At 45.0% G+C, this 15920-nt stretch overlaps 1 protein-coding gene across 1 annotated transcript in view; it reads right to left on the bottom strand.

Annotated features, from left to right (window-relative positions):
* Positions 1-15920, bottom strand: part of CERK (ceramide kinase) — a 54544-nt gene that overhangs the window by 15636 nt on the left and 22988 nt on the right. Inside the window, exons 5-9 of the mRNA XM_081211686.1 lie at positions 15509-15572; positions 11751-11896; positions 4689-4763; positions 3594-3746; positions 2979-3084 (exon numbers count right to left, since the gene is read on the bottom strand). Of these exons, the coding sequence (XP_081067812.1) occupies positions 2979-3084; positions 3594-3746; positions 4689-4763; positions 11751-11896; positions 15509-15572 (544 nt within the window). The remainder of the gene's footprint in view (positions 1-2978; positions 3085-3593; positions 3747-4688; positions 4764-11750; positions 11897-15508; positions 15573-15920) is intronic.

Here is a 15920-nt window from a genome sequence, read left to right as displayed (position 1 = left end):
TGAGCCTCGTTTTTTCCCCTCTGCAGTCTGAACCAGGCATTAATGTTTCATCCGTTTAGCCAGATTGTCTGCAGTATGTCAGGCTGTGTTGTAAGCAACATTTTATATGTCATTTAAATGAGAAGCAAGCTAACCTCTGGAGCAGCCTTTGGGAATTCTGTACCAGAGTCATCTTGAGTTCTGAAGCCACGTTTTCCAAATATTTGAGATTTTGTTTGGAGGCAAACAATGAAATTGATTGCCTCTCTTTGGAATACAGTGGTGCCTCGGGTTACAGACGCTTCAGGTTACAGATGCTTCAGGTTACAGACTCCGCCAACCCAGAAACAGTACCTCAGGTTAAGAACTTTGCTTCAGGATGAGAACAGAAATCGTGTGGCGGCAGTGGGAGGCCCCATTAGCTAAAGTGCTGCTTCAGGTTAAGAACAGTTTCAGGTTAAGAACGGACCTCCAGAACGAATTAAGTTCTTAACCCAAGGTACCGCTGTAGTTGTCGCATGCTTCAAAATTTCTAGCTGAAGCCCTGCAGTGCTATAATGGATGCCTATCTTTTTTCTTAATGGTTCTTTAAACAAAAAACAAAAAACCCCCGAAATAATTGGCAGCCAAAGCACTGCAGGTTCTGAAGAGTTAAAGAAAGCTGTTGACTCTTGTTACTGCTTTTTTCTTGTTGACTTTCACAGTGAACCGACACAGAAAACGATTGGTTGTGCTAGAGCAGGGGTCAGCAACATGCGGCCTATGGGCCAGATGCGGCCCACAAAGACCGTTTTACTGGCCTACGAGCCGTCCCTGGATTGAGTTACCCACTCGGCGAGTCCCCTGCATGCTGGGCTAAACCGGCACAGCACGGTGCAGGGACTCGCTGAGCAGTGCCGGAAATCACTGTTAGGATTTTTATCTCACCAGCTGCTCAGCAAGCAGCACTATGGTTGTTTATATCATGTGAGTGTCTGAGAGCGTGAGACAGGAAGTCTCAGTACTGTTGGGTACTGCTAGTTTGGATTGGATTGGATTTGTTATCCTGCTTTATCACTACCCTATGGAGTCTCAAAGCGGCTAACAATCTCCTTTTCCCTTCCTCCCCCACAACAAACACTCTATGAGGTGAGTGGGGCTGAGAGACTTCAAAGAAGTGTGACCAGCCCAAGGTCACCCAGCAGCTGTATGTGGAGGAGCGGAGACACAAACCCGGTTCCCCAGATTACGAGTCCACTGCTCTTAACCACTACACCAAGCTGGTTCTCTCACGCTGGCTAGAGAAGTTACTGTACTTTTACTTCTGTGTGAGATGTTGTTCTGTACTGCTGCTGAGAGAGAGCAGACATGCTGGTGGGTTCTCTGTATATATGGACTGTAAATAAAGCAGTTTATAGCTACTGGTTGTCTTTTTCTTCTGCAGTGAGATGCCAGAAGACGAACGTGCTCCTCTCAGGAGGGAGGGGTCGCTTATCACTGGTCTCTCTGGACTGAGGAAGATTTACAGCCAGAGAGTGACCACCGGTGAGAGGCCCCGGTGTCTTGGGAAGGAGGTGGCCTTCCCGGGCGTTTTTCCAACAATCACATCTGTGCATGCGCAGATACCAGAAATTGCGTGTGCGCATGTCCAGACGCCGGAAATCGCTTCTGCATTGCTCCAGTCCGGCCCATGTACAATCTTTGTGGCCGTAATCCGGCCCATGGCAGGTAAACCTTGCCGACCCCTGTGCTAGAGGGGCAATTGGATGACCTCAGGGTGTCCCAACCGTGCCTGAGGTCCGCTAGTGTGGAGCACCCCAATGTCCCTGCTCCTACTGCGGACAGGGGCTACTGCCTGCAGCAGCCTGCAAAAATAAAACACCTCCCAACAGGGGGTTTCGAAGAGAGAAGGTGGAGCTGGGGCAGCAAGAGATCTTCGGGATCCTGAGCGAGCTCTGCTACCATCATGTGGCAGCAATGATCCCAGGCATCTTTGCTGCAGGAGCAGGCATAGCAAAAGGACATATTTTTTCCCCTCCACCTTCTGCTCTAGCTGGTGTGAGCATCAACGTTGTGCATGCAATCACGGGTTGGAGGGAGGTCGCAGCTCAGAGGCAGGTGAGGGGGAAAGCTGGGAAATCATGGGAGAGCCAGAACAACACCCAGCTGACACAGTGTCATTAGAAAACATTCCAGACCCTCCATCTCCCAGAACCTGGCGAGCCTTAAAAGTAGGAGAGCAAAGAGCTCAAAGACAGAGGGCACGTAGCAGCACTTGTAGAAGTGATGAATGAGGAAGTGGGAGCGGTGGGGGGGTGGAGATTCACTCGGGACAACATCATTATCCAAGAGGCTGAGTTCTATAGCCTCTCTCTGTAAAGAATGAAATTAAAAAGGATGGTAAGAAACCTCTCCTTGTCTTTATACAGTGGTACCTTGGTTCTCAAACGCCTTGGTTCTCAAGCAACTTGGAACCCAAACACTGCAAACTTGGAAGTAAGTGTTCCAGTTTGTGAACTTCTTTCAGAAGCCAAACGTGCTCCGTTTTGAAAGTTACACTTCCGATTTGAGTGCCACACTTCTGTTTTGAGTGTTACACTGAGATCTGTCTGTTTTTGCTATTTATTTTGCGTTTTTGTTTTTCTGACTGTGTGGAACTCAGTTCAGCTACTGACTGATTGATTGCGTGACTGAGGTATATTGTTTATTGCTTTCATTTTATGGATCAATGGTCTTGTTAAGATAGTAAAATTCATGTTAAATTGCTGTTTTGGGGCTTGTTTTTAACAGATTAACCCATTTTGCATTACTTCCTATGGCAAAGTGCGCCTTGGTTTTGGAATGCTTTGATTTTGGAACAGACTTCCGGAACGGATGAAGTTTGAGAACCAAGGTACCACTGTACTTTCTTGGGCAACCAGCTGGGAGCTGCTGGGCGCATCCTGACAACTCAGTGCAGTGACCTGGGAGCCAGATGTGCTAAAAACAACAACCCCCGAATGCAATATAGTTTAGCCTACCCACTTCTGCAGTGCTTCTTATCTCTTGGAGACCCCACGGCGTGTGATGCTGGTAGAAGGGATATTGTTCCCTCGTAGTAATGATGAGAGAGAAAGGTCTTGAAACCTGGGGGGTGAGGAGAATTAAGAAACGACAATGTCTTATAAACCAACACAAATTATTTCTGTCCATTCTGCTAATTCTCTTGCAGAACTGCACGGAGACACTCGCTCTGCCATCTTCTTATTGATTTTTTTGACATCCCAAGCTTGTTGCTTCCTTCTCCCACCGTTCGGCTCATATGCAGTTGTATATTTAAGCATTAGCCTGGCAGCTTCAGTAGGAGATGGCACCGCATGCAGTGGTTGGCAGAGGAAGGGTCTGGCGCCTTCTGTCTCCCATGTGGTGGGAGCCCCCGTGCCCATAAGTGGGCTGCTAACAGACGGGTGAACCCCTCTGCCTTTCCTTTGCCAGCCCACAGGAAGCCCGTAAACATTTTTGCAGACTGGTAACATTCACGGCCTTTTTATAGCAAGGCTGGCTCAGTAATGGTTGTCATTAGAGAAAAATACTGGTTTTATTGGCAACTTGGTTCTCTGCAGGTTCATACAGAAGGACGAAATACGAAAGGTTACCTGAGAGGTCGTATCTGACGGGTCCCATCCAGCGTTTCCCCTCGCTGTCTTTTAATATATCGCCGTAAAAACCATACCCCAAGAGGGAGACAAAGTATTTCAGTAACGTGTCGTGGTGATGCACTGAAGAGACATCGAGAGGCTGAGTGTCTCCTGTCGACAAGAGACAATTCAGATTATAAGGGAGGCTGCAATTGCATCAGTCTGAAAGTCCAGCATTGAGGCAAAAGACCCCTGGACGGTTAAGTCCAGTCAAATTCGACTATGGGGTTGTGGCGCTCATCTTGCTTTCAGGCTGAGGGAGCCGGTGTTCGTCTACAGCCCAATTTTCCGGGTCATGTGGCCATCAGGACTAAACCGCTTCTGGTGCATGGAGCACCATGACGGAAGCCACAGCACACGGAAACGCCCTTTGCCTTCCCGCCACTGCGGTACCTATTTATTTACTTGCGCTGGTATGCTTTCAAACTGCTAGGTTGGCAGGAGCTGGGACACTGGGACAGAGCAAAGGGAGTTTACAGGATTCGAACCGCTGACCTTGCAATTGGCAAGCCCAAAAGGCTCAGTGGTTTAGACCACAGCGCTATTCGCATCCCCAAATCCAGAACTGAACTGAGAGATAAAGAGAGTGTTTGCTGCATGACACTTTGGGTCTGTGAGAGTGGTGGAGAACAACAACTGGTCAGTGGAACTAATTCGGCCATTTGGGGGCAAACCACACTCAGCCTGCCAATCACTTGTCGCCATGTGAACATCAGACACGGGAAAGTTAAAATTATAGCTAACAGCTATGCCGAAAAAGTTTCTACATTGACCGACACATTAAGGCAGGACACCCCACAGAATTCAGGTGCCAGAAACAGCGTTAACTAATAATTGTACATTTTATGAAGAATGCTTCTCTGTGACTGTCTGACAGAGCAATATTACATAACACGTATTCGTGCCATCACGCCACCAGTGGAATGGTCTCTGATGTGTACCCAGTCTGGGAGGGGGAAACACATGACCGGAAAATACAGAAACAGTGTAAAATTGGTGGACATTCCCCTGGAAACGCCACCCAGGGCACAAAATCCATAGGTGGGGACTTACCCACAATGATATGCAAGGCTGAAGTTACTGGATCATTGATGCCAACCGTTGAATAGCAAACACAGTCCGTTGAACCTGGAAAAGGATTTTACAGCACGGTGAAGACACATAAAGAAAACAGCCATTGCTTTCCCCTGCCCCCAAACCCACGATCATCTATTGTCCCTATGAACTGGCTCACTTGCTTGAGTTATCTAGAGCTGTGCAATCTTGAAGCGCCAAGGTTCTGTGCTGTCTACTTGCGCTGTGTGCTTTGTAGGAGTGAGTCAGAGGATGAGAGAGAGGAAGGAACTACCTTAGGGTAGTAAATAGTTTTGCTTAGCTGCCTGTGGTGCTCTGGGCGATCAGGCAGGAAGATATTTTGAAGCCTTCTCTTCCTTTTAGGCTATGAGTGAGCACTGTAAGCAGGTGGGCAACTCTTTTTGCAGTCCAGTAACCTTTCTGAGGTTTTCTTTACTCATTTCCAGTCCGGTGATTCTAACTTAATGACAGGGATCTTCAAAACCCGTTGTGTGAATCCAAATCTGTACAATGTACTGTGACTTAGGGCAGATTCCTTTTGGACGTTCTCCTGCAAAAGCCTTGCTTTAAAAAAAAGAAAAGTATTAACTAATTAATAAATTTAACATTCCCCCGCCATCTTTCCTCCGAGGAGCTCAAAGTGGTCTGCATGATTTTCCTCCTCCCAAATTATCTACCTTGCAGGCTTTTTAATTGAACTTTGTGATTTTACAGTTGTAACACATTTTTTAGTCTTACTGCATTGGATTTCTGGTACGCTGCTTAGAGACGACTGGGATCAAGTGGTTTACAAATTGTTGAAATAAATAGGTAATCCGGTGAGCTTCGTGGCTGACTGGGGTATCTGAATTCTGGTCTCCTAGATCCTAGGCCAACGCTCTAACCACTACTTCACACTGTCTCTCGATACTTATTTCCGTGAGTCTTGCATGGCAGTACACAGATAAAAATGAATGACAGAAATACTGAATGCTTAAAATGTGCCAGAACTGGGAGTGACATTCCAGATAAGTCTTGACCAGGACAGAATAGACTGAAAGTATCACTTCCCATGGTGATATTTCTTTTAATGCAGCCTAAGATCGCATTCGCTTTTTTAGCAGATGCATCACACTGCTGGCTCGTGTTCAGTTTCGCAGCCAGTCAAGACCCCTGGATCCTTTTCACACGAGCCAGGCCTCCTCCATCTTTTGTTTCTGCTCAGCTTTGCAATGAAGTTCAGTACATCTGTGTACACTGACGTTCACCTTGTTGGTCTGCCTAGCATTCCAGACTTGAATCTGTTTTCTATGGTGTTCGCGATCGGTCTCAGCTTCAAGTCATCCACAAGTCTGCAGCATCCTTTCTACGTCTGCATCCAGGTCATTTATAAACCTGTTAAATAGCACAGGCCCAGGAACTGAGCCCTGGAATTCCTGAAAACAGACGTATATCCCCCCTGCTTCTCGGACATATACTAAGGAAAGCTGACTGCTCCATTTAGGTGACTCGTCAACATTCGCTAGCGACTATCTGAACTGTCAAACACTTTGAATTTTCCCCTCTTGGGACTGTCAGCTTTCACATGCGAATGTCGACATATGCTGAATATCCAAAATGTGACGAAACAGGATGGAATTGCTTAGGGCATGGTAATGGCCCTGGGACAGCCGAATGTAGAATTTTCTTCCTTTCCATCCAGCAGACAGGAGAGACATTTCCTTCCCTCGCCTCTCTTGCTAACCGTTTTATGCAGTTTGACAGGACGAAGTCGTGGTGTTTGCTTTCTCCTTGATAACTCAGGCAGGAGGGTCAACGCAATGTTTCAAGAGAGGTGTAGAGGGAGATTGATCTGTTGTTAAAGAGCTGCGGTGGAAATCCTTTTGTCAAGCTGGTGCTGTTTGTCCAGGGCAGAACAAAAGAATTAGGCTTAGTGCGTGCTTAAGCAAAATTTTGATTTGTCAGGCAGGTGGGTGGAATGAACTCAGCTAAACGGAGGGAAAAGACAGGAACAGTTTGAGCTGCCCTTTACAGAGCAGACCAGTGAATTCATACCAACGAAATCTCTGCAAGTTAATAAACATCAAGGTTATATCAAGCAGACATTTCTGACCTGGGGAGATACACCCACGACATTTTGAGTCCGAAAGCAAAGGTAATATCAAGCAGATATTTCTGACCCGGGGAGATACATTTTGACTCCGAAAGCCCATCCAAAAACCCCTGATTCATTTGGGTTCAATTTTTGATTGCGGCACTTCTCTCCGTCTAATAAAAGCTGAAAATCATAATAGGACGTCCAAGCAACCAAAGTGTGTTTTTAAGGCAGAACAGAAGGAAATCAATCCATTGGGGAAAGAGTCATTCTGGAAACGATACTGAAATTCAGAATGTAACTTAGTGCAAATAAGATAAAATAATGTAAAACTAATAACAGCCTTGTTAGCTTAGAAGCCCTACCTTCTCATCCTGGGTGTATGGGGACTAGAGAAGTTATTCCTTTTTGAGACCCTCCTCACTGGAAAGCCGACTGATATAAGGAAGGAAACCCCCCCCCAAAAAAATGTGGGGAATGGTGGCCGGGAGAGGGCTTTCTCTGCAGCAGGCCCTAAAATTGTGGAAGTCCCTCCTCATAGAGGTACGACTGGCATCTTTGTTCTATAGTGTCTCTTGCATGTCAAAAACACACCTCCGGCCTTTGATGGTTAAGGCATTTTGTTTTGTGGGACAAACCAAAATATGTTTTGCTGAATTTATATTGTTCTGTGTTCTGCGTGCTTTACTTGGGGTGTTTTTTCTCTCATATAAATGTTTTTATCACTGTATATTCTATTCCTGGTACGCAGGCTGAGACCCTACCTACCCGCAGACTGTCTCGCCAGAGTGGTGCGTGCTCTAGTTATTTCCTGCTTGGACTACTGCAACGCGCTCTATGTGGGGCTACCTTTGAAGGTGACCCGGAAACTGAAATTAATACAGAATGCGGCAACTAGATTGGTGACTGGGAGTGGCCTCCAAGACCAATAACACTGGTCCTGAAAGATCTTCATTGACTCCAAGTATGTTTCCGAGCACAATTCAAAGTGTTGGTGCTGACCTTTAAAGCCCTAAACGGCCTTGGTCCTGTATACCTGAAGGAACATCTCCTTCCCCATCATCCAGCCTGGACACTGAGGTCCAGCGGTGAGGGCCTTCTGGCAGTTCCCTCGCTGCAAGAAGTGAGGTTACGTGGAACCAGGCAGAGGGCCTTCTCGGTAGTGGTGCCTGCTCTGTGGAACACCCTCCCACCAGATGTCAAGGCAATAAACAACTATTTTACTTTTAAAAGACAACTGAAGGCGGCTTTGTTTAGGGAAGTTTTTAATGTCTGATGCTGTATTTTTTAAATATTCAGTTGGAAGCCATGCAGAGTGGCTTCCCACTGAATATTATTATTATTATTCCTGCAACCCGCCCTGGGTGAAGGGCAGGTGAGGAATGCTATTTAAAAAATTAACTAATTAAATAAGATGACCGTGACAGAAACCCTGCTAGTGAAAAACAGGTTTCTGAGTTTTGTCCTGGCATGTGACAAGCCCTGCTTAAACTGACAATTAATTTACGTGCCAAAGGTACATCGGTTTTCTGGTGAGCCACTGTTCACCATTGAGCTTTTTTAAAAAATAAAAAATGAATAGTAATTATACACCCTGTGAGTGGCACTATTCAGTTAGATATCCCTTTGGTGAGAGGTAGTAGCAGCTGCCACCATCACAATCTCCTTCCACGGAAAGGCCCATGGCAGTAACTCAAGTTGCCGCCTAGCAACAAGGAGTGACGGCAAGGCCAATTCCCTCAGCTTCAAGGGACCAATGCTCCTCTCCTCGGCCCATAGGGCATCGGGGCTGATAGTAGCTGGACTCCGAAACGTCTGGAGGCCACTGGCTTGGAGAAGGCTGGACTACTGCATTAGTGCACTACAGGGGCTGCCCTTGAAGATGGTTCGGAAACTGCAGTTAATCCAAAACACAACCGCGAAGCTGTGATCCCTGGGACCGGGCATTGTGATCATGGCACACTTGTGCTCTGCCAACTGTGCTGGCTCCCAGGTCATTTCACGACTTCAAAAGCTGCTTGGCGGCTTTAAGGCCCTTCATGGTTTGTAAGACCTACAACAGAGGTCCTTCACTGGGTGTCTAAGGTGTGGCAGGTGTCTGTGCCACACGTGAAGACCTTTTAAAAATAAAGGAGAATAATAAATCCTGGCTTCTATGTCATGGATAGGCAAACTAAGGCCCGGGGGCCGGATCAGGCCCAATCGCCTTCTAAATCCAGCCCGCGGATGGGCCAGGAATCAGTGTGTTTTTACATGAGTAGAATGTGTCCTTTTATTTAAAATGCATCTCTGGGTTATTTGTGGGGCCTGCCTGGTGTTTTTACATGAGTAGAATGTGTCCTTTTATTTAAAATGCATCTCTGGGTTATTTGTGGGGCATAGGAATTCGTTCTTCTTCTTTTCAAAATATAGTCCGGCCCCCCACAAGGTCTGAGGGACAGTGGACCGGCCCCCTGCTGAAAAAGTTTGCTGAGCCCTGCTCTATGTTAAAGTTGCCTTTCTCTCGCTTTGCATTCGCTTTGACACCTGAAGGCAAGCCTGTTTAGGGTAGTTTTTAATGTCTGATGTTTTATCTTGTTTTTAATATTCTGTTGGGAGTTGCCCAGAGCGGCTGGGGAAACCCAGCCAGATGGGCGGGGTATAAATAAATATATTATTATTATTATTATTATTATTATTATTATTATTATTATTATTATTATTATTACAGTGGTGCCCCGCAAGACGAAATTAATTCATTCCGCAATTTTTGTCGTCTAGCAAATTTTTCGTCTTGCGAAGCACGAAATCCCATAGGAATGCATTGAAAATCAATTAATGCGTTCCTATGGTCAAAAAAAGTCGAAACAAAGCCAAATTTGGTACAACAACAGTTTATTAACTGCTCTTTAAAGTCACACATACTGTAAAGAGCAGTTCAAAAATTGAAGGGAAAATAAATTAACTTTATAAACAAAACATGTCTTTGTTTTTAGACAAAGGAAACAAAGCCGCGAGACGTTTTCGTCTTGCGAAGCAAGCCCATAGGGAAATTTCGTCTTGCGAGGCAAATCGAAAACGGAAAAACCTTTCGTCTAGCGAGTTTTTTGTCTTGCGAGGCATTCGTCTTGCGAGGTACCACTGTATTATTATTATTATTATTACTGCTGCTGTTGCTGCTGCCTGTGTTTTAATGCTTTTGTCTTAATTTGTTTAGCACCATTTAAAACTTTTTGTCAGTTTCCCTGGGAAGCTGTTGAAAGGCGAAGTAGAAATCATGTCCATAACCAAATAAAAATAAAGAGACTAGTTTGGAGGATACTTCCCAATTTAAAAGGAAAGCGATAGATTGAGGGCTCATGGGGTAGGTGTGAGGTCCAAACTATTCCTAGCAAAATCCACCAAGATGTGTTCTTTCTTTAGACTAAATCCTGACGTGTCCATAGCTCTCGAAATAGAATTCGCTAGGAGCATACATTGAGGCAAACCTGAAAGGCTTGCCTTTACATATAAATAAAAGGACTAGGGTTTGTTCCGGTGAGAATAGACAGTCCCAGAAAACACATGTCAAGGGTACTAACAGCCGACAAACAACAGACAATGAGACAATGTTAAATCTTCACAAAAGACAAAACGATCTAAATCTAAAACGTAGCCCAAACACTATAAATTTGCTAAAACAATGTAGAATAAATGAAGGGTGGTAATCCTGCGCTGTCCAATTTGCTATAAGCTCCCTGAACTATGGAGGGACAGTGATGGAAAACTGAGATGCTGTTCCTGAACATAGGATTCCAGGCTCCTTTAAATAAGGTCCTTCTGGGGTAAAACTGGCTGGCCCAAGAGAAAGGGGAAGAATGCTGGTGATAATTGGGTGGCAACACGAGAACGGGGCCTTCTCTGCAGTGGCTCCCCGTTTGTGGAGCCTCTCCCCAGGAAAGTTTGCCTGGCGCCTTCATTATACACCTCTCGGCACCAGGCAAAAACGTTCCTTTTTAACCAGGCCTTTGGTTGATGTGATTTACATCTTAAAAAGGTAAAGGGACCCCTGACCATTAGGTCCACTCGTGGCCGACTCTGGGGTTGCGGCGCTCATCTCGCTTTATTGGCCGAGGGAGCCGGCGTACAGCTTCTGGGTCTTCCACTTCTGGCGAACCAGAGCAGCGCACGGAAACGCCGTTTACCTTCCCGCCAGAGCGGTACCTATTTATCTACTTGCACTTTGACGTGCTTTCGAAGTGTTAGGTGGGCAGGAGCAGGGACTGAGCAACGGGAGCTCACCCCATCACAGGGATTCAAACCGCCAACCTTCTGATCTGCAAGTCCTATCTTATGCCGTTAATATATATATATATATATATTATTTTTTGTTGGGGGGCTATTGGGTTGTTATTTTTATTTTTATTATGTATTTTGTGGTTGTTGTTTTTATATTCATTCTGTGAACTGCCCTGAGACCCCCGTGTATAGGGCGGTATATTAATAATAATAATAATAATAATAATAATAATAATAATAATAATAATAATAATAATAATAATAATAGTAATAGAAGGCTCAATTATCTCACATACTCTGTCTCCTTGAAATCTTAATATGCCATAACAGTTAGGGCTGATCGCACATCCAGCCATGTAGAATGATCACACGGAAGAGAAACGAGCAAGATGATATTCGCATGCTCCAGTCTCTGACCTCTATGTATCCATCCATTATCTGTGAACAGAGCCATTCATGGGTTTGGCTAAACGCACAGAGGTTGGGGTGATGGAGGTCTGGCAACAGGTTGTGATCCTGTCGTTTCCCTGCACGTGCTCCTTTTTACACAGATACAGACAACGTTGAAATACCAGCAGCCAGTTTCTGCCCATGTTGTGATTCTAGGCTAGGTTCCTTGCCGCACAACCTGGAGGCTGATGAAACATGTAATAAATCATAACCGCAATATAATGACGTATGGCGAAAGTGAGCCGTTTTGCGATTCTTACCAGCCGGGATTATGCCAATCCTGATATTGCATTGGACTAACGGTGCTTTGGGGTTATTTTGATCTATGCCAGAATCCTTCTGCGTCCTTCCAATCAAACCATGCATCACTTCATTGAACATGCCGTCCCCACCAACACAAACAACACTGCCGGAAAATACACAAATTAAAATGCACACTCACAGCAAACGAAGGAATCCACAAATATGTCAAGCACTCCCGACACAATAGATATGGTTCGCTTTATCAAGGAAGGAAGAAAAAGAAAAAAAGAAAAACCTCCCTTATCAATTACAGATAGGTAGCCGTGTTGGTCTGCCATAGTCAAAATAAAAAAATTCCTTCCAGTAGCACCTTAAAGACCAACTAAGTTAGTTCTTGGTATGAGCTTTCGTGTGCATGCACACTTCTTCAGATACACTGAAACAGAAGTTGCCAGATCCTTCTATATAGTGAGAAGGTGGAGAGGGGTATTACTCAGAAGGGTGGTGGGAATGGGAGATTGGCAGATAGCTGAGATGAGCCTGTTGACGACTCTTAACGACTGTAATAGGTCTTACAGGAAAAGGCAAGGGGTGAGAAGGTGAGAAATGGCTTAGTCATGTATAATGAGATAAGAATCCAATGTCTTTGTTCAGACCAGGTCTCTCCATGGTTTTAAGTTCTTCAGGCTGGTTTACTGTGTGTCTTGAATTAATCCGTTCAAAATGTAATTTCAGATCACAGAACAGTTGTAAACCTGTTTTAGAGGGGGAGGGGGCAGAGTTGGGGCTAATTGTAAAATAATTCTCCCCTAGTTTCTGCTGTTCCTTTGCTCACAGACATCGGTTGAAAACAAAACAGTGAACACAAGGCAGACGTCAACATGGAATACTGTTCCTCTTCCAACGTACAGATATTTCACCTAATGAGTTACCATTCATAATCCCTACATAAGCCACTGCTTCTTATCATCTTACAGCTGGGCTGCTGTTCTGGAGATTTTACCATGGACAGCAAGAGTTCGTGAGCGACTGAATGGTCCTTTCAGCGATCCCCCAGGTGTACAAATGTCTGGGAGATCGTTTAAATAACCCAGCCACATTGGAAGGGACTAATCCTGCAGATATTTCCAATCAAATTCCTCACCAGTTGGCACTGCAAGATACAGCGGTACCTTGGTTCTCAAACGCCTTGGTTCTCAAATGCCTTGGTTCCCAAACGCCAAAAACCCGAAAGTAAATGTTCTGGTTTTCGAACGTTTTTCAGAAGCCGAACATCCGATGCAGCTGTCGGCCATTGTTTCCGGGGCGCCTGCACCAATCAGAAGCTGCACAGTGGTTTTTGAATATTTCGGAAGTCAAACGGACTTACGGAATGGATGAAGTTTGGCGCTTTTGTTTTTGCCATTTATTTTGCGTTTTTGTTTTTGAGTCTTTTTCGGTTCATTTGTTTTTGTGACTGTGTGGAACCCAGTTCAGCTACTGGGTTCAGCTACTGATTGTGTGACTGCAGAAATGGATAAATGCCCCCCATCCAAACAATGACTATCATCAGTGCAGGTAAGAATTAATTTTTAAAAATCATCTACAATACTGTCTTATTTATTTTATAGTACAGTACATTGATTATTGCTTTCATTTTATGGATCAATGGTCTCGCTAGATAGTAAAATTCATGTTAAATTGCTGTTTTAGAGGTTGTTTTTAAAAGTCTGGAATGAATTAATCTGTTCTTGATTACTTTCTATGGGATAGCGTGCCTTGGTTTTGGAACACTTTGGTTATGGAACAGATTTCTGGAATGGATTAAGTTTGAGAACCAAGGTACCACTGTACCGGCTTTCTGCAGTGGGGGAAATCTTCATTTGGGAAAGTTTTCAAGGAATGTTGAGCTGCCAGGTTGATCCCTGTTCATGCGATGTTTAAACGCACAGCAGAAACGAGAGTTAATTCGTTAGAGGCGGCTGAATTCTCCTACAGTTCAATAGCTGGCTGTGATATGTCGCAGAGACAGACAGAAAGCTCTACATGTCACATTTGGATAACAGGAAAGCCATCATCTGCTGTGAGATATCTGCCTATATTTGAAAAGACAAATTGAAACACATTTTCCCCCCTACCACAACTGCATTATTGTGAACATCCGCTGCTCAAAGTTAACACCTCCTATCCAAAGCTCTCTCTTACGTTCGTGAGACCAAAGGGACAAGGACAGCAAGTGGAAATGATGCGGGATTGGTATAGAATGCTGGTAATTTGTCTGCTTGTAACTGCCGGCCAATCTGTCTATAACAACTAGAGCGTCCATATATTCCGAGCCTCAGGAATGATCCAGGACCCCTGTCCCGTCCTACAACCATTTCCATGCCCGGCATAATTGGAATCTCAATACTATTTGACTCGGCGTTGTAGTAATTAGGGGAGGATTAATGCACGAGGAATTGTGACTTGATGAGAAGGCCTTGTATTAGCAGGGCGCAGGGCGGTTTAATTAATCTCCATCTTAGCGGGCACGGCAGAAGCAGCGAATTAGCATTCCTATACCAGGTGCCCACGATCCTGAGATCTGTGTGTGTGTTGCAGGATTCAGGGGGAGGGAAAGAGAGCTGGGAATGCAGGCAATCCTTTCCCATCGCCAGCGACAGACAAGCCCTGCTATATGCATGGACCAGTTCTGTTGGATTATAGCCTGTATGCGCAGAAATAGGAGAGCAGAAGGGAAATTACCGTATTTTTCGCTCTATAAGATGCACCAGACCACAAGACGCACCAAGTTTTTGGAGGAGGAAAACAAGAAAAAAAAATCTGAATCTCAGAAGCCAGAACAGCAAGAGGGATCGCTGCGAAGTGAAAGCAGCAATCCCTCTTGCTGTTCTGGCTTCTGGGATAGCTGCGCAGCCTGCATTCACTCCATAAGACGCACACACATTTCCCCTTACTTTTTAGGAGGGAAAAAGTGAGTCTTATAGAGCAAAAAAATACGGTAGCTTGCTTGGGGATATCTCCCCACAGCCCAACCCATCTTCCTCCCAAAGGGCGATTAGAATTGGCTAAACTTTCTGAGAATATACCGGTGAGGATTATAAACATGCACAATGATAAATAAATGTGCTACTCCGTCGATAAGAGGGCATCATTAGGCATTACAAAGCTTTCCTGGAAGATTTATGGGCCGAGAGGAACTTGTTTCACTGGGCATCAATTAAGGCATCGCCGTTTTTCACGCATCTCCTAAATTATCAGAAAGCAAAGAGCATTTCAGCAGCACGCTCTGCAGTCTGGAAAACTAGCTGCTAGAGAACCATGAAAATTTGGGTCCCGGGCTTTTGGGACTCGTCTACCCACTTGTTATCTGAAACCAAAGCAGCGCATTGGTTGCCAGATGTGAAATATATTGGCATTGTTTTCAGCTCTCCTACGCTACTAGAGAAAATGCAAGATGTGCCAAAGCCCACTCAGCGGTACGATGCCCTGATGGTTTCAAAACATCACAGGGACATCTCCGTCCCCTAAGACTGCAATACTAAGCAGGCTCTCTTTGGGGTTCGTTTATGAATCAATAGGGACTGCGGCCTCAGCAGGTGCCTGGGAATAAGGTCAGAAAGAGAGGCGCTAAACTGGGTGGCTGAAGCAAGCTCCTCGCAGCAATCTGCACACTAAAGGGTATTCCCAAATTATTGGGCAGTCATTCCACTTGTCTACTAAGCAGGGCACGTACAGACTGTGTACTTTATCTTAAAAAAACCAGATTAATGTAAGAGAGAAAGAGAGAACTTACCCATCGTATTTCTCTAGATTAACTTCAAGTAAGTTATCCCTAGCATGATTAGCGCGTTCAGTGACTGAGGGGGGAAAGAAAAGGAACAAACAGCTTTAGGACATAATATTAAAAGGAGGATCATATGTGCACATAAATGGCTAAGGAAGGGAGAAAACTACTGGTTTATGACCATTTTGGTTCCCGACACTTATTGTTGTTGCAGCTGCCTGAGGGAGGAAGCAGTCTAGGCTACTGTAAGGCGCCAGGATTGTGATAAACCTTATCATATTTCACCAAGCTGCGACTCCACCCATTGTTACGTAGGGTGTCATCCAGGACTAGCCCATCTATTTTACGTACTGTAACTCTGCTACCATTTTTATTGATTACAATTTGGTAATCATTTGCTGCAATCGCTGAGAGTGAATTC

The sequence above is a fragment of the Podarcis bocagei genome (assembly GCF_964188305.1).
Source record: "Podarcis bocagei genome assembly, chromosome: 10".
NCBI lineage: Eukaryota > Metazoa > Chordata > Lepidosauria > Squamata > Lacertidae > Podarcis > Podarcis bocagei.
The sequence above is the reverse complement of the archived record's forward strand: the minus strand, read 5'-3'. Positions and strand labels throughout refer to the sequence as shown.